Source organism: Cervus elaphus, chromosome 22 (genome assembly GCF_910594005.1).
Source record: "Cervus elaphus chromosome 22, mCerEla1.1, whole genome shotgun sequence".
In the NCBI taxonomy this organism is placed as follows: Eukaryota; Metazoa; Chordata; class Mammalia; order Artiodactyla; family Cervidae; genus Cervus; species Cervus elaphus.
The window spans coordinates 3,640,458-3,665,313 of NC_057836.1; the positions used below are offsets into that span (position 1 = coordinate 3,640,458).

Genomic DNA, 24,856 nt, shown 5'->3' on the forward strand with positions numbered 1-24,856 from the left:
AAAGGGGATCAAATTGCAGGTGGTCACTGCTTTGACCCAAGTGTTTGTCACTCGCTTGGCACCCTGATGGTGCTCACTCAGCTGCACTGCATGGCCATGGAACCGCGCACCTTGGCAGGTATGGGCACATGCACATGTAGAGGCCTTCCATCCCTTCATCCCTGGGGTCGGGGTGGTCTTCCTGCCAATTAGACAATACTCTTTCTGACTCACACAAGACCACCCAAACTGTCATAATCAAATGCTCAGTTCTGTGTTTTCTAACTTCCCTGGTGGGAATTCACAGGTGTGGCAAGGTTCTGGTAGGCTGGTTCTGGGTGAAGTGTACGTCCTGCATAGCATTTCTCATTATCACCCAACTTCCACCTGTACTTTTTTAGAAGCACGGCCTTGCCCAGTAACTGTACGGGACTGGTTCTGGGGTCAGAATGTCTGACTCTTGAGAATCCATGACTGTAGCCTGCCAGCCTCCTTGGGATTCTTGAGATAAGAATGCTGGAGTGGGTTGTCATTTACTTACCCAGGGGATCAACCCGACCCAGGGATTGAACCTGGGCCTCTAAAGTTGCAGGCAGATACTTGACAGCTGAACCACCAAGGAAGCCCACAGGAGAACAAGTGTGAAAGGAGAGAGAGGGCCCCCACATCACCCCTTCCTGCTCCTGGCAGTTTTAACTCTCGTCTCAGTCCCCCTCTGACTTCCTGAACCATCCTGCCACCCACAGGTGCCCACACAGATGGCGCCCAGCAGGAGGGCCCAATGCCAAGGTGTCCAGGGGACCTTCCTGCATCTGGCCCCTGGGTGGTGACGCCTTGTCCCCCAGCACAGAGCCAAGATTACAGAGAAGTCCCCTGTGTCCCCCCTCAAAGCCTGACTCAGGACTGCATCACAGACCCTGTCACCTCCTGTCAAGTCCCACCTCTACTTCTGTGAACCCAGAGGTCTGCAGAGACCCATGTGCCCTGTGGCCCCAGGAGGGCACCGCTGCCCCCTGGGGAGGACAGGGTGCTGGGAGCCCTCCAGGGCAACGTCCGGGGTACGAGCCCTGCTGGGAGCTGGGGAGCAGGCCTGTCCAGGGAGCATGGATGGTGCTCAGGCTGCCTTCTGTGGGCTGGGAGGCCTTGGCCGTGGCCTCCCAGAGCCCGGCTGCTCTCCTCTGAGTGATGAAGGGGCTCAGTGCCTCATGGCATTGCATCCAGCAGATGGACTGGGCACGTCCAAGTGAGGGCCAACCCTGAGCCAGGCCCAGGAGCAGTTGTCACTCCTGGGTACATGGTGGTCCCTCCCTGGGTCTCAGTCTCTGCTCCTGGGAGGCGAGGCGCTGGAGGAGGGGCCTCTGAGTCAGAGAAGCCGAGGCCCTGGGGCCTGCAAGCCAGGGTGTCCAGGGTGCGTCCAGGGTAGCGGCCAGCCAGTGTGCCCCAGCACAGAGAGAGGGGCCAGGCCCGCGGGGAAGCACTTAGCATCCCACCTGGCTCTGTGCCCTTGGCTGCGGCTGCCTCCAGTGGAGGCGGTACTCAAGAGAAGGCCTGGCCAGCAGGCCCCAATGCAGGTCAGGAAGCTAGCCGGCTGAAATAAAACTTGTATATAAGGGGCTAAACTTCTTAGGACGACCTGTGGTCTCTGAGCGGCCAGGACACGCGCATGTTTCTTGGGGCCTGGCTGCACTGGAGAGTCCCCTTGTCCCTTCCGTGTGCCCAGGACCCGCACTCATCTCTTGGGGACCTCGCCCCCTCTGGTCCCCAGGAAGGTCTGATCGCGCTGCCACCCGCGCACCAGGCCACCTCGGGGATGCGGGTCCGCGGGCGCTCTGCCGAGGGCGGCCTCCGGGTACCTGACAGTCGCACATCGGTGTGGTGGCGGCCATGGTGCCCGCGGCCCCGCGTCCGCGGTGGTCTGCGCGTCGCCGCGCCCTTCCGCGCGGGGGCGGGGTGTCGAGCCTCGGGGGCGGGGCTGGGGGCGGGCGCGGTCCCCCTTCCACTACTGGCCTCCGACACACCCGCAGCGCCAGGAGGGTTACCCTCCCGGCGGGGGGAACCCAGGGCCACCCCAGGCTGGCAGCTTTGGTGTGAGCCCCACCTACCCGATCAGACAGGAGCCAGGGGCGGCAGGGGCGGAGGGCGGGCGTGGGAGAGTGGGTGGGATGAGGGAGTCCCTTTCCATGGGGAACCCCCTGAGAGGTGACTGCAGGGACCCCTGGGAGGCAGAGGAGCCCTGGGGCAGCGGTCCCTTTGAACAACAAGTGGGACCAGGGGCCGTGCTGTAAGGGTCCCGACCCTGGATGCCTCTGTCCTGGGTGTGGCCCGGACAGTTGCACAGGGCCTCACACTTAGAAGGACCCCATGCTCGCTTTAAACCTCTGCTGTGGTCATCTTGAAATTCTTGACCATCTTTGAACAAGGTTCCTACATTTTGATTTTGCACAGGGCCCTGAAAATCATGTTGTCGGGCCTCTGACAGCCAATGCATTAGCATGTGCATCTTTTCTGAATTCCCCACAGCACACCACCTCCATGGCCACTAACCCCAAACTGAGTCAGGACCAGCTCACTCACATAGCGAGCGTTCTTGCAGCAGGCAGGCCTGTGCCTTTGGTTTCCCTTGACCCCGCCTAAGAGGCCCCTGTCCACCTACAGTCTATCTCCCTCACCGCAGGAGGATGCTTCCAACCTGGAAATCAGATCAGGCCCTTCCCCGCTCAAAACCCTCAAACACTTCCCAAGCCACTTGAGATAAAATTCAAATACACGACCATGGTCTCTGAGGCCCAGCTTGCTCTGGTCACTGGCCGTCTCTCCAATGACATCGTCTACCACTTCCTCTCCTCTCTGCTTACTCAAGCCCACTAACCTTCTCTCTCTTTCCTGCCTCCCTGCATTTGTACTTACAGGTCCCTGTCCTAGTTATGCCCTTCCCTAGCTCTTTGTGAGGCATGCGCCCTCATTTCATGCTGATCTGTGGGCTCAGAGGGCACCTCCTTGAAGAGGCCTTCCTTGATTCCCCATCTCACTGTCATTCATATCTCTACCTGCCTCATTTGTCTTCATATCACTTATCACAGTAAAAGCCCACATGGTATGTCATGTTTGGATTATTTTTGATTGTCTTTTACCCCCATTATAATGGAAGTTGTATGGGAACTAAGCCTAGGGCTGATGCCTAGGAAAATGCTGGGTATAGTGTAGCTGCTTGTGAACTCTGTATGTAATAACTATAGTTCAATGAATTAAGGGAGAATGAAAAGGGGAAAAATCATATATAATAAGGAATAATCAGGGATAATAAGAAAACAAATAATTAGGTGACAGATGTAAGTTCAGATATATCAATCATTACATGATCTGGTTCAAGATGGCAAAGTAGAGGGATGTGGGCTCATCTCCTCCCGCAAGAGCACCACAGTTGCAACTAGCTGTTGCTGGAACCCACCAAATAAAGATACCCTGTGTCTAAAGACAAAGAAGAAACTGCAGTGAGATGGTAGGATAGGTGCAATCAAGATCAAACCAAATCCTATACCTACTGGGTGGGTGAGCTACAGACTGGAGAACAATAATCCCAAAGAAGTTCTCACACTGTTGTGAAGGATTTAAACTCCATGTCAGTCTTGCAGCCTCGGGATCTGATAAAGGGACTGGGAATGCCCAGGGAATCTGGCCTTGAGGGCCAGCGAGATTTGATTAAAGGACTTCCAGAAGGGTGGGGGAAACAAAGACTCCAGTCTTGGAGGGCACAAACAACATTTCTCCTGCATCCAGATCCAGATGAGAAAAGCACTGACCCCACAAGAGACTGAACCAAAACTACCTGCTAGTGTTGGAGGGCCTCCTGTGAAGATGTGGGTCATCAGGGGCTCACTACAGGGACAGGGGCACTGGAAGGTCCCCCTTGGCGTAAGCCCTCTTGGAATTCACCATTAACCCACCGTAGAGCTTGCAGTGGCGCTGGAGTGGCTACAAGAGATACCCCGCATGAAGAGATACCCCACGTCCAAGGGCAAAGAAGCCCCAGCAAGATGGTAGGAGGGGCGAGTTCGTGCTTAGAATCAAACCCCATTCCCGCCAGAGATGCTCAGAAGGCTCAAACCTACCTTGTGGGCACCAGGACCCAGAGACCCCACAGAGACTGAGACAGAACTGTGAGTGTCTCCTGTGGAGGTACGGGTCAGCAGTGGCCTGCCTCAGGGGCAGGGGCGCTGGGTGCAGCAGACCTGGGTAAGGCATAAGCCCTCTTCGAGGAGGTCGCCATTAACCCCACCATGGAGCTGCCAGAACTCACACAGGACTGGGGAAATAGACTCTTTGAAGGCACAAACAGAACCTCGTGCACCAGGACCCAGGAGAAAGGGGCAGTGACCCCGCGAGAGACTGACCCAGACAGGCCCGGGGGGGGGGGGGGCCAGGAGTCTCCGGGGGAGGCGTGGGTCGGTGGTGGCCTGCTGCGAGGTCAGGGGCACTGGGTGCGGCAGTGCCTGCCTGGGACCTTTTGACGGAGGCCGCCATGATCTTCATTACTTCCACCAGAGTTTAACCCAGGTAAACAACAGGGAGGGTACACAGCTCCACCCATCAACAGAAAATTAGGTTAAAGGTTTACTGAGCATGGCCCCGCCCATCAGAACAAGACCTTTCCCCCTCAGTCAGTCTCTCCCATCAGGAAGCTTCCATAAGCCTCTTATCCTTCTCCATCAGAGGGCAGACTGAAAACCACAATTGCAGAAAACTAACCAATCTGATCACATGGAGCACAGCCTTGTCTAACTCAATAAAGCTATGAGCAATGCTGTGTAGGGCCACCCAAGACGGATGGGTCATGGTGGAGAGTTCTGACAAAATATGGTCTGCTGGAGAAGGGAATGGCAAACAATTTCAGTATTCTTGCCTTCAGAACCCCATGAACAGTATGAAAAGGCAAAAAGATAGGACACTAAAAGATGAACTCCCCAGGTCAGTAGGTGCCCAATATGCTACTGGAGATCAGTGGAGAAATAACTCAAGAACGAATGAAGGGATGGAGCCAAAGCAAAAACAGCACCCAGTTGGGGATGCAACTGGTGATAGAAGTAAAGTCCAATGCTGTAAAGAGCAGTACTGCATAGGAACCTGGAATGTTAGGTCCATGAATCAAGGCAAATTAGAAGTGGTCAAACAGGAGATGGCAAAAGTGAACGTAGACATTTTACAAATTAGCGAACTAAAATGGACTGGAATGGGTGAATTTAACTCAGATGACCATTATATCTAACTGTGGGCAAGAATCCCTTAGAAGAAATGGAGTAGCCACCATAGTCAACAAAAGAGTTTGAAATGCAGCACTTGCATGCAATCTCAAAAATGACAGAATGATTTGTTTATTTCCAAGGCAAACCATTCAATATCACAGTAATCCAAGCCTATGCCCTGACCAGCAATGCTGAAGAAGCTGAAGAGTTCTGTGAAGACCTATAAGACCTTCTAGAACTAACACCCGAAAAATAAGTCCTTTTCATTATAGGGGACTGGAATGCAAAAGTAGAACGTCAAGAAACACCTGGAGTAACAGTTAAATTTGGCCTTGGAGTACAAAATGAAGCAGGGCAAAGGCTAATAGAGTTTTGCCAAGAGAATGCACTGGTCATAGCAAACACACTCTTCGAACACAAGAAAAGACTCTACACATGGACATCACTAGATGGTCAATACTAAAATCAAATTGATTCTATTCTTTGCAGCCAAAGAAGAAGACGCTCTATGCAGTCAGAAAAAACAAGACAGGAGTTGACTGTGGCTCAGATCATGAACTCCTTATTGCCAAATTCAGACTTAAATTGAGGAAAGTAGGGAAAACCACTAGACCATTCAGATATGACCTAAATCAAATCCCTTACCATTATACAGTGGAAGTGACAAATAGATTCAAGGGATTAGATCAAATAGAGTGCCTGAAGAACTATGGACAGAGATTCGTGACATTGTACAGGAGGCAGGGATCAAGACCATCCCCAAGAAAAAGAAATGCAAAAAGGAAAAATGGTTGTCTGAGGAAGCCTTACAAATAGCTGTGAAAAGAAGAGAAGTGAAAAGCAAAGGAGAAAAGGAAAGATGTACCCATTTGAATGCAGAGTTCCAAAGAATAGCAAGGAGAGATAAGAAAGCCTTCCTCAGTGATCAGTGCAAAGAAATAGAGGAAAACAATAGAATGGGAAAGACTAGCGATCTCTTCAAGAAAATTAGAGATACCAAGGGAACATTTCAGGAAAAGATGAGCACAAGGACAGAAATGGCATGGACCTAACAGAAACAGAAGATATTAAGAAGAGGTGGCAAGAGTACACACAACTATACAAAAAGGATCTTCACAACCCAGATAAGCATGATAGTGTGATCACTCGCCTAGAGCCAGACATCCTGGAATGCGAAGTCAAGTGGGCCTTAGGAAGCATCACTACGAACAAAGCTAGTGGAGGTGATAGAATTCCAGTTGAGGTATTTCAAATTCTAAGAGATGATGCTGTGAAAGTGCTGCACTCAATATGCCAGCAAATTTGGAAAACTCAGCAGTGGCCACAGGACCGGAAAAGGTTAGTTTTCACTCCAATCCCAAAGAAGGGCAATGCCAAAGAATGCTCAAACTACTGCACAATTGCACTCATCTCACACGCTAGCAAAGTCATGCTCAAAATTCTCCAAGCCAGGCTTTAATAGTACGTGAACCGCGAATTTCCAGATGTTCAAGCTGGATTTAGAAAAGGCAAAGGAACCAGAGATCAAATTGCCAACATTTGTTGGATCATCAGAAAAGCAAGAGAGTTCCAGAAAAACATCTACTTCTGCTTTATTGACTACACAAAAGCCTTTGACTGTGTGGATCACAACAAACTGTGGAAAATTCTTCAAGAGATGGGAATACCAGACCACCTGACCTGTCTCTTGAGAAATCTGTATGCAGGTCAGGAAGCAACAGTTAGGACTGGAAATGGAACAACAGACTGGTTCCAAATTGGGAAAGGAATAGGTCAAGGCCGTATACTGTCACCCTGCTTATTTAACTTATATGCAGAGTACATCATGAGACACATGGAATCAAGATTTCTGGGAGAAATATCAATAACCTCAGATATGCAGATGACACCACCCTTATTAGGTGTGAAGTGAAGAGGAACTGAAGAGCCTCTTGATGAAAGTGAAAGAGGAGAGTGAAAAAGTTGGATTAAAACTCAACATTCAGAAAACTGAGATCATGGCATCTGGTCCCAATACTTCATGGCAAATAGATGGGGAAACAATGGACACAGTGACAGCCTTTATTCTCTTGGGCTCCAAAATCACTGCAAATCTTGACTGCACCATGAAATTAAAAGACGCTTACTCTTTGGAAGGAAAGTTATGACCAACCTAAGACAGAATATTAAAAACTAGAGACATTACTCTGCCAACAAAGGTCCACCTAGTCAAAGCTATGGTTTTCCCAGTAGTCATGTATGGATGTGAGAGTTGGACTATAAAGAATGCTGAGTGCTGAAGAATGGATGCTTTTGAACTGTGGTGTTGGAGGACTCTTGAGAGTCCATTGGACTGCAAGGAGATCCAACCAGTCCATCCTAAATGAAATCAGTCCTGAATATTCATTGGAAGGACTGATGCTGAAGCTGAAACTCCAATACTTTGGCCACCTGATGCAGAGAAGACTCACTGGAAAAGACCCTGATGCTAAGAAAGATTGAAGGCAGGAGGAGAAGGGGATGACAGAGGATAAGAAGGTTGGATGGCATCACAACTCAATGGACATTAATTTGAGTAAACTCCAGGAGTTGGTGATGGACAGGGAGGCCTGGAGTGCAACAATCCATGGGGTCACAGAATCGGACACAACTGAGCTGACTGAACTGACTGAGAAGTTGTAGATCCCAGTGTTGGTTTGCCTCAGACCAAGTAACTAACAAGGAGAGAGTGCAACTCCATCCATCAGTAGATAATTGGATTAAAGCTTTATCAAGCAAGGCCCAGTTTTCCCCATGGCCAGTTCCTGTCATCAAGAAGCTTACACAAGTGTCTCAGCCTCATCCATCAGAGGGCAGACAGAAAAAGCAAGAAGGACAGTCTGACAGCAGTTAAATCAAAAACCATATTACAGAATGTTAATCAAGATGAAGGGCTTCCCTGATAGCTCAGTTGGTAAAGAATCTGCCTGCAATGCAGGAGACCCCGATTCGATTCCTGGGTCAGGAAGATCTCCTGGAGAAGCGATAGGCCACCCACTCCAGTATCCTTAGGCCTCCCCTGTGCTTCACCTGGTAAAGAGTCCGCCTGCAATGGGAGAGACCTGGGTTCGATCCCTGGGTTGGGAAGATCCCATGGAGAAGGGAACAGCTACCCACTCTAGTATTCTGGCCTGGAGAATTCCACGAACTGTATAGTCATAGTCAAAGCTATGGTTTTTCCAGTAGTCATGCATGGATGTGAGAGCTGGGCCATAAAGAAGGCTGAGCACCGAAGAATTGATGCTTTTTTGAACTGCAATGTTGGGGAAGACTCTTGAGAGTCCCTTGGACAGGAAGGAGATCCAACCAGTCCATCCTAAAGGAAATCAGTCCTGAATATTTATTGGAAGGACTGATGTTGAAGCTGAAACTCCAATATTTTGGCCACCTGATGAGAAGAACTGACTCATTGGAAAAGACCCTGATACTGGGAAAGATTGAAGGCGGGAGGAGAAGGGGATGACAGAGGATGAGATGGTTGGATGGCATCACTGACTCAATGGACATGAGTTTGAGCAAACTCCAGGAGTTTGTGATGGACAGGGAGGCCTGGCGTGCTGCCATCCGTGGGGTCACAAAGAGTTGGACATGACTGAGCGACTGAACTGAACTGAGAGTCCATGGGGTCACAAAGAGTTGGATGTGACTGAGCAACTTTCACTTTCAATCATGATGAAAAAGCAGAAAGTTATGTCCTATATGAAGGGACAAGATAAAACCCCAGAAAAACAACTAAATGAAGGGAAGATAGGCAACCTTCTTGTAAAATAGTTCAGAACAATGACATTCAAGATGATTCAGGATCTTGGGAACAGAATGGAGACAAAGACTGAGAAGATTTTAGAAATATTTACCAAAGACCTAGAAGAACTAAAGAACAAAGAGAGATGCATAATATACAAGATGGAATCAGTAGCAGAATAACTGAAGCGGAACAATGAATACATGACCTGGAGACCAGCATGGTGGAAATCACGGCAACGGTGCAGCATAGAGAAAAAAAAATGAAAAGAAATGAAGATAGCCGAAGAGGTGTCTGGGACAACATTAAATGCAACAACATTCACATTATAGGGGTCCCACAGGGAGAAGAGAGAGCGAAAGGACCTGAGGAAGTATTTTAAGAGATAATAGCTGAAAACTTCCCTAACATTGGAGAGGAAATAATCAACCATGTCCAGGAAGCACAGAGAGGCTGAGGCAGAATAAAGCCAAGGAGGAACACGCCGAGACACATAGTAATCAAGCTGACAAAAATTAAAGACAGAGATAAAATAGTTAAGGCAACAAGTGAGAAATGGCAACATACAAGGGAACTCCCACCAGGCTATCGGCTGATTTCTCAACAGAAACTCTACAAGTCAGAAGGGAAAGTCATGATATATTTACAAGGATGAGAGGGAAGACCCTGCAACCAACAATACTCTACCCAGCAAGACTCTCCTTTACATGTGATGGAGAAATCAAAAGCTTTCCACATAAGCAAAAGTTGAGAGAATTCAGCACCACCAAACCAGCATTACAATAAATGGTAAAGGAACTTCTCTAGGCAAGAAACACAAGAGAAGGAAAAACACTACAGAAAATAAACCCAGAACAATTAACAAAATGGTAATAGGGTCATCAGTTCAGTTCAGTCTCTTAGTTGTGTCCGACTCTTTGCGACCCCATGGACTGCAGCACGCCAGGCCTCCCTGTCCATCACCAACTCCCGGAGCTTGCTCAAATACATGTCCATTGAGTTGGTGATGCCATCCAATCATCGCCTCTCTTTTGTCCCCTTCTCCTCCTGCCTTCAATCTTTCCTAGCATCAGGGTACTTTATAATGAGTCAGTACTTTCCATCAGGTGGCCAAAATATTGGAGTTTCAGCTTCAGTGTCAGTCCTTCCAATGAATATTCAGGACTGATTTCCTTTAGAATGGACCGGTTGGATCTCCTTGCTATCCAAGGGACTCTCATGAGTCTTCTCCAACACCACAGTTCAAAAGCAACCATTCTTCAGCACTCAGCTTTCTTTATAGTCCAACTCTCACATCCATACATGACTCCTGGGAAAACCATAGCTTTGACTAGGTGGACCTTTATAGGCAAAGTAATGTCTCTGCTATTTAACATGCCGTCTAGGTTGGTCATAGCTTTTCTTCCAAGGAGCAACTGTCTTTTAATTTCATGGCTGCAGTCAACATCTGCAGTGATTTTGGAGCCCAAGAGAATAAAGGCTGTCACTGTTTCCATTGTTTCCCCATCTATTTGCCATGAAGTGATGGGACCAGATGCCATGATCTTAGTTTTCTGAATGTTGAGTTTTAAGCCATCTTTTTCACTCTCCTCTTTCACTTTCATCAAGAGGCTCTTCAGTTCCTCTTCACTTCACACCACATAAGGCTGGTGTCATCTGCATATCTGAGGTTATTGATATTTCTCCCAGCAATCTTGATTCCAGCTTGTGCTTCATCAGCCCAGCATTTCACATGATGTACTCTGCATATAAGTTAAATAAGCAGGGTGACAATATACAGCCTTGATGTATTCCTTTCTCAATTTGGCACCAATCTGTTGTTCCATGTCCTGTTCTAACTGTTGCTTTTTGACCTGCATACAGATTTCTCAGGAGGCAGGTCAGGTGGTCTGGTATTCCCATCTCTTGAAGAATTTTCCACAGTTTGTTGTGATCTACACAGTCAAAAGCTTTGGCATAGTCAATAGATGTTTTTCTGGAACTCTCTTGTTTTTTCTATGATCCAACGAATGTTGGCAATTTGATCTCTCCTTCCTCTTTTTCTAAATCCAACTTGAACAGCTGGACATTCTCGGTTCACATACTGTTGGAGCCAGGCTTGGAGAATTTTGAGCATCACTTCACTAGCATGTGAGATGAGTGCAACTGTGCAGTAGTTGAGCATTCTTTGGCACTGCCCTTCTTTGGGGTTGGAGTAAAAACTGACCTTTTCCAGTCCTGTGGCCACTGTTGAGTTTTTCAAATTTGCTGGCATATTGAGTGCAGCCCTTTAACTCAGCTGGAATTCCATCACCTCCGCTACCTGCCGGGGTCCAGCCTTGACAGGATCCAGGGGGTACCCTCAGGATGAACGGTGTCGGCGAGAGAGAGAGAAGACACGTGAGACTAGCCTTGATAGGGCCAAGTCTGTGAGGGAGAGAGAGAGAAAGAGAGAGAGAGAGAGAATGACCAGACGGGGGTGTTTGCAGGGTCTGGCAGAGTCTGGCAATGCTTTATTTTTTACCATGGCTTTTATACCCTAAATTAGTACATTTCTAAGGGGAAGATAGTTTAACATTATGTCAGCTTGTTCTTCATGAAACCAGGGTGTTTTCTGCATACTTCTTTGTTTATGAGGGTCTTGTACATTATCTTCTGGCCTTGGGGCCTATTAACATTTTATACAAGTCAGGTGAATATAAACCTATTTTCTGTTTCTCTGGTGACCTTAACTGAAAGGTAGCAGTCTCATAGGGAAACAGTACAGAGTAGAAGTATAACCTTGTTAACACAAAAATTAATCCTTCTGCAGAAGTTGTCAGTTGCGTTTATCTAAGAAGTTTACCCCACACTGACTCTGTGACTTTGGTGAGGCAGCTTCTGCCTAGCACTCCTGGCTGACAATTAACAACCATTTCATTGTTACCACACTAGGGCTAAGTTCTTATTTTTCTAGATTTTTAACTATATTAACAATGGTTTCTATAACACAACCTTAGCACATTAAAAGCAAAAACACAGTAAGCAAAACACAGCAAGCAAAACACAGCAAGCAAATCTCAACCCAATAACCACCTATAGAATAATTTTTCTTATGTTTTCTAATAGGACTCCTTTACCCCTTAAAAAGGTTCTATGTCTATTAGGGCTTTTATATAATCAGGTTCTTTATGCTATTTTATGATTAGGATATTGTAAGCAATCATGCATATTAGTACCAAGGGCATAAATGCATTTGGCTAACAAACTACCAGCAAAGGAGTTTAAATTAAAACACTCCTTTCACCCTAAATAATTTCATAAAATACCACCACCCAAAAAACTTATAAAGTTCTAAATTGATTCTTATTTGGAAAGAAATCTGGGAAGGCCTTCTGCCTATGTTACAGAAATTAGGGAGTAGTCTATTAAAGCAAGCATCAGAAGAACAGATACCATCTTTAAGGTGAGCGCCGGGGGCAGCTTTGGGGCAGCTTTTCGGAATCCCTGAAAACCTGATCCGCCTTGCCCATCAGGCTTTCTCCCCATGACCTTGTCATGGGTGGGATCTCATGAGCTAGCCTTTTCGGAATCCCTGAAAACCTGATCCGCCTTGCCCATCAGGCTTTCTCCCCATGACCTCGTCATGGGTGGGATCTCATGAGCTAGCCTTTTCGGAATCCTTGAAAACCTGATCTGCCTTGCCCGGCAGGTTTTCTCCCTCACGACCTTTTCATGGGTAGGATCTCGTGTGCTGGCTCCCGGCAGCTACCTTCATGCGTAGTGATGCTTCCTAAGGCCCACTTGACTTCTCATTCCAGAATGTCTGGCTCTAGGTGAGTGATCACACCATCGTGATTATCTGGGTCATGAAGATCTTTTTTGTACAGTCCTTCTGTGTATTCTTGTCACCTGTTCTTGATATCTTCTGCTTCTGTTAGGTCCGTACCATTTCTGTCCTTTATTGTGCCCATCTTTGCATGAAATGTTCCCTTGGTATCTCTAATTTTCTTGAAGAGATCTCTAGTCTTTCCCATTCTGTTGTTTTCCTCTATTTCTTTGCGTTGATCACTGAGGAAGGCTTTCTTATCTGTCCTTGCTATTCTTTGGAACTCTGCATTCAGATCTGTCCTTTTCTCCTTTGCCTTTCACTTCTCTTCTTTTCTCAGCTATTTATTTGTAAGGCCTCCTCAGACAATCATTTTTCCTTTTTGCATTTCTTTTTCTTGAGGATGGTCTTGATCACTGTCTCCTGTAAAATGTCATGAACCTCCATCCATAGTTCTTCAGGCACTCTATCAGATCTAATCCCAGAATTAGTTTGTCACTTCCACTGTATAATCATAAGGAATTTGATTTAGGTCATATCTGAATGGTCTAGTGGTTTTCCCCGCTTTCTTCAATTTAAGTGTGAATTTGGCAATAAGGAGTTCATGATCTGAGTTATGAACAGCTCCTGTCTTGATTCTGTTGACTGTATAGAGCTTCTCCATGTTTGGCTGCAAAGGATATAATCAGTCTAATTTTGGTGTCGACCATCTGGTAATGTCCATTTGTAGAGTCATCTCCTGTGTTGTTGGAAGAGTGTGTTTGCTATGAGCAGTACATTCTCTTGGAAAAACTCTGTTAGCCTTTGCCCTGCTTCATTTTGTACTCCAAGGCTAAAGTTGCCTTTGGCCTTGTATAAGGTCATACATATTGATAATTACTTTAAATGTAAATGGATTAAACGCACCAACCAAAAGACATAGAGTGGCTGTGGGTGAAAACATGTTCATGTATACACTTCCAGCTACCACATCACTCTGCTTGACCCACCCACAAATTGTATCTAATTATTTTATATTGTTAACTTAATAATGTTCCCGTTATGGATTATAATTTTAATTATCTTTTATTTTTGGTCTGGCTATTGATTGTGAAAACTGATAAATATCTTTTACAGTTGTGATTATATAGCTATTGCTCACCAAATACCATTATATGATAATTGGTCAACAGAAAAATAATAGAACTCTATACCACCAAAATTAGGATCTAACAGAAAAACTTGTCATAACTTTTAAAAATTCAGAGGCATATCAGAATTATCTTGAAATTTTTTGAAGAATACAAACGGTCAGGTATTGCCTTTTTTCTCTAGAGGTCCAGATATATTTCTAATGAGCTGCCGCTGCTTAGTCACTTCAGTTTTGTCTGACTCCATGCAACCCCATGGACTGCAGCCCACCAGGCTCCTCCATCCATGGGATTCTCCAGGCAAGAATACTGGAGTAGGGTGCCATTGCCTTCTCCTTCTAATGAGCAGTCATGTTTAAAACAACTAGACTATAGGATGATCCTTCACTTTTATCTAGTTGCTTCACTTTTTCTATGTCATATTTAGTGCTTTCATCTCATTTAGTTTATGTTCTTCAATTTTTTCATCTTTTTTTTTCTTTTGATGTTTTTTCTCAAGCCTTTATCAAGTGTAGTAGAAAGGCTTTTGTATACATATATATATATAATTATGTATAACATATATTTTGGAAAACTTACAAGTTTTGACTAAGAAAGTTTTTGCCTAATGAATAAATTTGCCTAATAAAAAAATTATCACATTTTTATTTCACTTGACTTAGCATGAATAGAATGCTAGATTTCTAATTAAAAATAGACAAGCAACAAGCAACAAAGGCTTACTGTATAGCATAGGGAACTTTAGTCAGTATCTTGTAATAAAATATGGAAAATAATTTCAAAAATAATATTTATGTATTTGTATAACCGAACCATGCTGCTGTGGACGTGAAACACTGTAAATGAATGATACTTTGACAAAGTATATACACTAAAAATAATAACAGTAAACACATGAAATGCTGAGAGTAATTACACTAAATGAAAGTGGTCTTTTGTTGTGGTTGTTCACTGGCTAAGTCCCATACTATTCTTTGCCATCCCACAGACTGCACCTTGCCAGGCTCCTCTGTCCCAGACAGTCTACCATAGAGTGTGTTCAAATTCATACACATTGAGTCAGTGATGCAATCTAACCGTCTCATCCTCTGTCCTCCCTTCTTTTGCCTTCAATCTTTCCCAGCACCAGGGTCTTTTCCAATGAGCTGGCTCTTCTCATCAGGTGACCAAGTATTGGAGTTACAGCACTAGACCATCCAAAGAATATGCAGGGTTGATGGTCTAAATAACTCAATTAAAAGGCAGAGCTTGAATGAGTGGATAAAAGAGAAAAATTCTATTAAATGTGGCCTATAAAACACCACTTATAAACATAAAGACATGAATAAGTTGAAAGTAATTGAATGAAAAAAACAAATGCCACACAGACAATATGCATGAGAAGGCATGTGTGGTCATTTTATTCTACATCAATCCCCCCCACCGCCCACCGCCCTGTTTTAGAACTAGAAACTAGAACTAGAAAACACTGCAGACTATACATAGATCTAAGGAACAGCACCACCCTTCTTGACTTGACTCCCAAACAGAGGACAGTACACCCAACAACAGTGGAAGACACATTCTATTCAGGTGACATGGGACACACAGATGGACCTAAGACGGACCGCACGGTGGACTCACACGAGTCTCAACTCGTTCGAAACGGTAAAGGATCGCACAGAATATTCTGTGACCATAACAAAACTGAATTACAAATCAATCTGTGGGGATTTTTACAGAAACTCTTAAGTATCTGTAAGTGAAAGTGTAAGCTGAATTCACAGGGCAAACCCAAGGAGAGGAAATTAAACGACTGATTTCCAGAGCGGCAGGAACTCCACTGACCACGCTGACCTCAGGCCACCGTGGCCCCCGAACCCCACGCCCGCAGTGACCCCGGCCCGCGCCCCGGCCGCCCCGCGCCGCACACGCCTTGTCCGTTGGCCCTCCGCCCTGCGCCTCCGACGCAGCTCGCACCGGGCGCTGCCATGGGGCCCGGGCCAGCTCTCCTGCTCCTGGGCCTGGGCCTGGGCCTGGGCTGTGGGCCTGGCCGCCAGCCTCCGCCCCCGGCTCCCCCGCAGGCGCCCGGCTCGCCGTCCCGAGACCTCCCCGTCCTGACGCCCGCCTCGGCCCGGCGTTCCCCTTCCGAGACCCAGGCCCTCGTCCAGGCGCGGGGCCCGGAGGCCGCGCTCCGCTCGGTGAGGGCCTCCCGGGACCCTGGGGAGCGGGGCGCAGGCTTTGGCGGCCTTGGAGCCGGCCGCGCCCGCGTCAGCCTCCGGGCCCGCGCGGCCCCGGGTGGCGGCATCTTGCTGAGCGGCCGCCGCGGCCTCTGCCTGCCGGCCGGGCGTCCCGCGGGCCTCGCGCCGCGCTGCCTCCGCGCGCACGTCCAGCTGCGCGCCCGCGGCGCCGCCGCCACCGCGCCCGCGCCCGCGCCGGTGGACCTGCAGCTGTCCGCGCCCGGCGGCCGGCTCTCCCTGCGCTGGCTGTCCCACCTGCCGCGCTCGCTCGGGCCTCTGGAGTGGACATTCCGCCTCGGGCTGCTCGGGCCTGCGGCCGCCGAGCACCACGCGTTGCCCCGTCGGGCTCTGCACCGCGCCCGGCGCTCCTACCCGGGATTCGTGGCCCGAACCGAGTGTCCCACGGACGGACCCACCCCGGTCGTCTTAGAAGCTGTCAGCCCGAACAGATCGGAACGCGCTGAGTCCTCGGTGTCCTGTCAGGTAACCCGACCGTCGCTCTGTAAATTGGACCCTGTGCGGATAAATAGGAACGACGATAAACCGGTCCGACTGACCAGGGACATGGGAGACACCTTCAATGCAACAGTCAACCTCTTCTGTCCACTCCAACAGTACTATCTGCGGATGTGGTATATCTATCCCGTGCCCTATGTAGGAGCCGTGCCTGACTGGAGTAAACCTCTGAGAAACCCACCGGTCAAGTTAGGTAGATCTGCAACACTGTTGATTATACCCCCATATTCTTTCACTTGGGGAATATATCTGTTTAATTTGACGGTGGTTGTCAAAACACGGGATCCCCGGGTTCCAGGGCAGAGCGACTCAGATAGCATCTATGTCGTCATTTATAGACGTCCCCTGAATGCTGTTATTTCAGGGCCTTCCAACATCACAGTTAATTTCACAGATGGAGTGACTCTCAATGGAAATATGTCTTCTGATCCAGAGGAAACAGACCCTCTAGAGAGAGAGAGACTTAAGTTTCTCTGGTACTGTACCACAGACTCAAGAGACTATGATGGAGAAAACATAACAGTGATAAGCAAGGAAGTTTGTCTCCCGGAGCAGGTTGATCTCAAGTGGACATTGGCCTCTGGTCCTATTCTCACACTTTCTCCAGGAACACTTCAAGGTGGCCGTGTATATTTTTTCAGACTGGTGATCCAGAAGACCGGCAGGTCAGCATTTGCTGATGCAACACTGCACGTGCTTCAAGGAGCCCCGGTAGCAAGCATCTCATGTATTGAAAACTGTGACCAGGTTTTGGTTTTATCAGAGAGATTCTCGTTGTCTCTGGATTGCACAGGTTGTACGGCAGGCCGAGATGTCTATTGGTGGTCCATTCTGACGTCGTCAGGTCAGGAGGTGCCTTTTGACTGGACGGGGCAAACGTCAACAGGACGGAATGGTGCTTACATGTCTATAAAAGATTTTGCTTTCTGGAATTTCAGGGAAGATAAGTTTTGGATTTCTCTAAATGCAGCAACCTGGAGTGGAGTCACCTTGGCCTTAAGGTATCCTTTTGTTATTCACCATGTGCCAGTAACCACAGACTGCAAAATTGTTCCAGAGAAAGGAATTTCCTTCATTACAAAGTTTGTTGTCATTTGTACTTGTTTCAAGGATAAGAACATTGTTCTTACATATAAAATAATAGTTCCTGATGTACATGGTTTTGGTGAAATCAGTTCTTTGAAAGAGAATAACTTTGGGTCCGTCCTATATTTGGGGAAGAATTGCACATCGCCCCCTTCCTTTCTCCCTGTTGGTGTGTTGGACAGTCATTATGCCTTGAAAATAATAGCTCAGGCATATAATACCTCTCTGGGAGCTTTTTCTCAGGTGAACTTGTATGCCACTGTGTGGCCTCCCACTGACGCAAACTCATCACTGACTGTGCTGGAGGAGTTATCCAACTTCACCATGGGACCAAATTCTTCCCTGTCTGCTTTGCTTCAACAGCAGGATTTTCTAAATGCAAGTTATTTAATATATGTAATAGCATCTGTCTTGAATAACATGAAAACCAATGTAAGTCTTCAAGCTGAGAAAATTAAACTCCGAGAACACCTTTTCAATCAGACACTCATTCTTCCTATAAACACTTTGGTGAATATTAGTCAGGTGGTCATGGCTGTTACTAAATTAACAGAGAAAACCTCTGAGATCAATGCATTCTCTCAGAAACTGGCCACGGTGAGGACTTGGCAAGCAAGCCAAGCCCTCCAAGATAGTCATCAGAGAGATAAGCGCATTTCTTCTGAGCAAATAGAAAGTGTGTGCACTGGAATATTAACAACCTTGTCTAATATCCTGAAACTGCTGGTTCATTATGAAGTCTTCGAAGAGCCTTTCCACGTGGTTGAATCTCTAGCAGACACGGTATTGGCTGTGAAAGTGCCAGAGAACGAGACCACTGCCTTGAGGACCTCCAACTTTAGAATGTATGTCAAGAAAACAGAAAAGTGGAATGTTACCAAGTTCTTCAGCACCCAGAAGCACTGTCAGAATTGCTTTTATCCCACCCTAAACGTGAACAGCATTCCTAGTCTGCCTGCCAACGCTCCGATTTCCACGATGTTTTGTGAATTTGTGGATGACCCTTTCCCTTGGCTAAATTATGGGGAAAACAGTTTGACCCAGGTGGTTGGATTCCGAATGACAGGAGTCGAGGCCACGGGTGACGGGATTGAGATCCCACCTGATGCAGTGGAAGTGTATCTCATCAGGAAAAACCTGAGCTTTGGAACTTTTAATCTCACGGTGGGACCCAGCTCAGAGCCTTATGCAGTGGATGAATCATTGAGAAAGACGACAGGGGCGTTTAGCTTTGTTGTGGACTGTACAGCAGGGAGGGACGTGTTGATCCACATCATGGCAGAAGTGTCCGTGTTGTTCACGGTGTCTGTGTACGCGGGCCGTGCGATCACACCCAACTCTTTGATGACCAGCTACCTGGTGCCCCATGAAATCCCTCCAATTGCCAACGAGAGTGACCTGTTTGACCCGGAGTGTCCGGTGAAGCAGGCCCGAGTGCTCTGTCTCCCCGCGGCCCTGCTGCAGGTCATAGCTCAGCGAACCGCTTCCTCCGAGTGCACCGTCGGTGTGCTTCTACAGGCACCTCGCTTTGTCCTAAAGCCCAATAACAAGTTGGTGAGAATTTCTGTTTTCAGCAGTGAATGCTTGGACATGTTTGGGATCCAGAGCGATTGGAGAGAAGATACCTGCATTGTTGGAGAGAGGACCACTTGGCAAAGAGTGCACTGTGTCTGCAAGAACCTGCGGCGGGCCAAGCGGCAGCTGGATATAATCGAACAGGCCAACCTTCACCTGCGCACCCACTATTTGACGGCCAAGGTGATCGTGGTCCCTAACCCTGTGGATTTACAAGTGGAGGCAGTCAAGAACATAACCCCAAACCTTGTGACCCTCTTCACTGTACTTCTCATTTTGCTGTTGTACTTGGTCCTTGCCTTCTGGGCCTTGCACAGAGATGAAACGGACCAGTATCTTAGGAACCATGTGATAGTTCTGCTTGATAATGATCCTTATGATAATGTGTGTTACCTAGTCACTGTTTTTACAGGAAGCCGTTGTGGTTCTGGGACCAGGGCCAATGTCTTTATCCAACTGCATGGAACCGAAGGTAGCAGTGATGTGCACTGTTTAAGCCACCCACAATTTACAACTCTCTACCGAGGAAGCATCTGCACTTTCCTCCTAGCAACAAAAAAGGACTTGGGGGACATCCATTCCCTCCGTGTGTGGCACAACAATGAGGGCAGGTCTCCTGAATGGTATTTAAGTAGAATCAAAGTGGAGAATCTGTTCAGCAGACACATCTGGCTCTTCATGTGCCGAGAATGGCTTTCTATTGACACCTCTCTGGATCGAACCTTTCACGTAACCCCCCCAGACAAGCCTCTGAAGAAAATGGACTTTTTCCTTATAGATTTAAGTTACAAGCTGAGAAGAAGCCACTTGTGGTTCTCTGTTTTTTCTGGTGTCATTTCTGCACCGTTCAATAGGTTCCAGAGGCTGTCCTGCTGCTTAGCCGTGCTGTTGTCAATGCTTATGTGTAATATCATGTTCTTCAATCTAGAGAAGGAGAATGAAGGAGAGACACAAGAGTGGAGGTTCATTGAGTTGATGGTGATCGGATTGCTAAGTGCCTTTATTACCCTCCCTGTGCAACTAGTGATCACATCTTTGTTCATGTATTCCCAGAGGAGACCTCAGGTGACTCTAAGTGAGGTCACTCCTCGGAAACATCCTTTGAAACCGCCAGCAAGCGAGCACTGGGAAGAACGACTGGGAAACTGGCATGCCTATGAAATTGCCAAGGCAAGCTCCCAGGAACCTGTTTCTAAGAGACATCGTGCAAAACCCAAGGCTTCTGTCAAGGTCACCTCTAAAAGACAGCCCCTGGCCACGCAAGCAGAAAGCAAGGTCTCTCCCATCAAAAGCAAGGTCTCCCGTACCCAAAGCAGGATCACCAGAGCCCAAAGCAAGGTCTCTGGAGCACAACACCAGGTCTCCCACACCAAGGGAAGAAATATAAACACTAATAACCCAAACATTGAAGATAATACAAATGTTTCTGTGGAGAAGCAGCCTTCCCAACCAGGTTTGGCATCGCATAAAGAGAAAAGCAGGATTGTCCTGCCGCGATGGTGTGTTTGTGTAGCCTGGGTATTGGTTTTTCTCATCTGCAGTATATCCTCCTTCATCATCATATTTTATGGACTTGGTTACAGCTACGAAAAGTCAATAGCATGGCTGTTTGCATCATTTTGTGCATTCATTCTCTCAGTCTTTCTAGTGCAAATGTCTACAATTATATTTATCTCAGCCTATAGAACAAGTAAGGCCAAGTATGGTAAAAACCTTTCATGGATCGGCAACTATCGCTTCACTGAGATCAAGCTGCACAACACCTGGAAGGACCCAGAAGAAATGCAAAGAAGCCAGGCGTACGTCATGGAGCTCCGAAACTCAAGGATGTACCAGCCTCTCACCCAAGATGAAATCACAATATTCAAAAGAAAGAAGAGGATCAAAAGAAGAGCTTTCCTGTTCCTGAGTTATATCCTCACCCACTTCATCTTTCTGGCTCTCTTGCTGAGCCTAGTCACAATCCTACGCCCCACTGACAGCTTTTACTACAATCAGTTTATTCGTGACCAGTTCTCTGTGGATCTGGCAGGCGTGACCAGGCTGGAAGACATCTATCAGTGGCTGAATGGGGTGCTGTTGCCTCTGCTCCACAATGACCCAAATCCCACGTTTCTGCCTGACAGCTCCTCTAAAATCCTTGGCCTGCCGCTGATGAGGCAGGTGAGGGCGCAACCTGGAGAGATAACGTGTCTGCCGGCCAAGAAATTTGTGGAGGGCAGCCTCAAAGGAGAGATTCGCTGTCACCCCGAATATGGGATGGACCCAGAAGACACAAAAAACTACTCTGGGTCATGGAATAAAGTTAGCAAGCGGGACACTGACAAGACGACCAAAGGGTTTACTTATAAGCCTCCAGAGAAGAGATGGGCGTACACTTCCCATGGGCTGCTGCACACCTATGGTTCAGGAGGGTACGCCTTCTACTTTTTTCCGGCAGAGCAGCAGTTCAATTCCACACTGAGGCTCAGCGAACTCCAGAAAAGCCACTGGCTGGATGAGAAGACCTGGTCTGTGATTGTGGAACTGACCACCTTCAATCCAGACATCAGTCTCCTCTGTAGCATCTCGGTCATCTTCGAGGTCTCTCAGTTAGGTGTTGTGAACACTAGCCTGAATGCTCACTCCTTCTCGCTCACTCATTTCAGCAGAAAATACTCAGCTGACTCAGCAGAAAACTACTTGTACTTGGCCATCTTCATTTTCTTCCTTGCCTACACTGTTGTCGAGGTTTACGTAATCACACAAGAAAGGACTGCCTACGTGCAAAGTGTATGTAATTTGCTCAACTTTGCTCTAAAATGCATCTTTACCTTGTGGATCGTGCTGTTTTTCAGGAAGCACTTCTTGGCCATTGGTGTAGTTCAGGCTTACCTGTCAAATCCCGAGGATTTCATTCCCTTTCATGCAGTGGCTCAAGTGGATCACACCATGAAGGTGATTTTGGGTTTCCTGGTATTTCTGACGATCCTGAAGATGCTCCGGTATTCCAGGGTCTTTTACGATGTGCGTCTGGCTCAGAGGGCCATCCAGACTGCCCTTCCCGGCATCTGCCACATGGCATTGGTGCTGTCTGTGTATTTCTTTGTCTTCATGGCATTCGGCTACTTGGTGTTCGGGCAACACGAGTGGAACTACAGTGACATGATCCACGCCACACAGACAGTAGTTTCCTACTGTGTCTCAGCTTTTCAGAACACTGAATTTTTCAATAACTGGGTTCTCGGGATCCTCTTCCTCTCATCTTTCGTACTGGTGATGATCTGCATATTGATCAACTTATTTCGTGCTGTGATTTTGTCTGCCTATAAGGAAATGAAGCAGCCCGTATATGAGGAGCCCTCAGAAGAAGTGGAAGCCATGACTTACCTGTGTCGCCGGCTAAGATCTGCTTTTTGCTGCCTGTGCTTCAAACCCAGGGCAGAAGATGAACCCAAGTTCCTCATCAACATGGTGTACGGGCATCCAGAGAAGAACAGCCGCCACTACCTGGGGCTGAAGACCAGGAACATTAACGGGAAGAAAATGGTTTACCTCGTCGTGTGATCCAGGACAGTGTCAAGACCCACAGGCAGGTTTCTCCCCAAGGCTCAGTTTCTGGGATCAAGGAATGTTTAGTGGCTCAGTTGTGTTTTCTCTCCACATCCTTCACAGTGCACACCCCCACGTCTGGACACGTCTGCCGTGGTGGCCTCCACTCTTGGGACTTGAAAGGAGGGTCAAGGGCAGTGTGGCCTCTGCGGAGAGAGGAGGGCGACCATCTGTGAGTCCTGGGTTCATCTCCCTTTTTCTTAGAAGTTGCTGTCTTTGGCACCGACTGCAGTTTAGAGGGTTAGAGATCTAGATTTGGGGGAGGGAGCTTTAAGGGCCCCCAGCCTCATCTCAGCTTGTCAGAAGCAGCAGGTGAATGCTCCTGCTATTGTGGTCCCCCTCTCCCCAAGGCTGGACTGCCAGGGCTAGTGGTTCCGGGCAGAGCCCAGGCCCCTCAGTCCTGCTGGCCCTTCCCTTTGCTGACGGGGCTGCAGCGCCTCCCCGCCCCTTACTCCCCTCTCCACACTCCAGCTGGGCAGGGCTGGAGGGGCCTCATGAGGGGTCCCAGGAGTGGCCCTTTTGCCTGGAAATGAAGGGATGTGGACCAGGGCACATCAATGTGAAGGTTCCCATCTGCTGCTTAAAGCTACTGCAAGTTATGGATATACAATTTAGTAACATTTCTGGCCACTAGACATGACTTTTGTTAAACCAAGGGTGGATGTGTGTGGGTGTGTGCGCATGCGCGCACGTGCATGTGTACACTGTGGAGTTTACACTGGAAAGTAGTAAATATTCCATGTAATGTGTGTTGCCATATATACTTCTAGGATTTGGGCTTTTGGTTATTGATGGCCTGGTGGCTTGTTTAGAGTACATTGTTTAAGAAAAGGGGCTAACAACTCTTGTATTTTCAACCCAAAGCATGTTTCTTTATGTCGATGCCACTTTATGCTTGATCAGAATTAAATGTGTGGTTTCTTCCATGAGGTCTTGCAGTGGTTTCTGTGACAGGGGTGGGGACAGAGATGGCGCCTGCTCTCCAAGTCGAGTGCCAGGAAAGGGGGACAACCTGCTGGTGGTGACTGGTTTGTATCAGGTGTTTATCACTCGCCTGCCACACAGATGGTGCTCAGTGGCACTGGAATTGCCGTGGCACCTGGCACCTTTTTATGTCTGGGCATGTGCACATGTAGAAGCCTTCCATTCCTTTGTCCCTGGGGTGGGGGTGATCTTCCTTGCCAGCTTAGATAATGAAGAGGCTTTGTGACTTGCCCCAAACCACCCAAACTGTTAGGGTCAGAAGTTCAGTTCTGGCTTATTAATCCCTCATGGGAATTCACAGGTGTGGCTAGGTCCTGGTCCGCTGGTTCTTAGTGAAGTGCACGTTCCAGGAGTACTATTCTTATTGTTGTTCAGTCAATCAGTTGTGTCTGATGCTTTGCGCCCCCATGGACTGCAGCATGCCAGGCTTCCCTGTCCTTTACCATCTCCCAGAGCTTGTTCAAACTCTTGTCACTGACTCCGTGATGCCATCTAACCATCTCATCCTCTGTCGTCCCCTTCTCCTGTCCTCTAGCATCCGGGTCTTTGCTAATGAGTAAGCTCTTGGCATCACGTGGTCAAAGTACTGAGCTTCAGCTTCAGCATCAGTCCTTCCAATGAATATTCAGGACTGATTTCCTTTAGCATGGACTGGTTTGATCTCCTTGCAGTCCAAAGGACTCTCCAACAGGCATCTCTAACACAACAGTTGAAAAGCATCAGCTTTCGGCACTCAAACTTCTTTATGGTCCAACTCGCACATCCATACATGACTACTGGAAAAACCATAGCTTTGACTAGATGGACCTGTATCAGCAAAGTCTCTGCTTTGAAATATGCTGTCTAGGTTTTTCATATTTTTCTTCCAAGGAGTAAGCATCTTTTACTTTCATGGCTGCAGTCATCTGCAGTGATTTTGGAGCCCAAGAAAATAAAGTCTGTCACTGTTTCCATTGTTTCCCCATCTACTGTAATGAAATGATGGTCCA

The 24,856-nt window shown here is 47.6% G+C and overlaps 1 protein-coding gene across 1 annotated transcript; it reads left to right on the plus strand.

Moving 5' to 3' along the window:
* The first annotated feature begins 66 nt into the window (after positions 1–66).
* On the plus strand, positions 67–23,793 carry LOC122680685 (polycystic kidney disease and receptor for egg jelly-related protein-like). The gene is made up of 5 exons (XM_043882312.1): positions 67–118; positions 726–805; positions 1,745–1,849; positions 15,738–20,567; positions 20,652–23,793. Exons 1-5 carry the CDS (start codon positions 67–69, stop codon positions 22,836–22,838), a joined length of 7,254 nt encoding a protein of 2,417 aa, XP_043738247.1. The 3' UTR covers positions 22,839–23,793.
* The last annotated feature ends 1,063 nt before the right edge of the window (positions 23,794–24,856 follow it).

Excerpts from the sequence above, each read along its gene's own strand:
- LOC122680685 (XM_043882312.1), top strand. The coding sequence starts at position 67 with ATGGTGCTCACTCAGCTGCACTGCATGGCCATGGAACCGCGCACCTTG. Across the intron at positions 806-1,744 it reads CTGCATCTGGCCCCTGGGTG|GAAGGTCTGATCGCGCTGCC; the intron begins GTGACGCCTTGT and ends TCTGGTCCCCAG. Across the intron at positions 20,568-20,651 it reads CCACGCAAGCAGAAAGCAAG|GTCTCCCACACCAAGGGAAG; the intron begins GTCTCTCCCATC and ends GCACAACACCAG.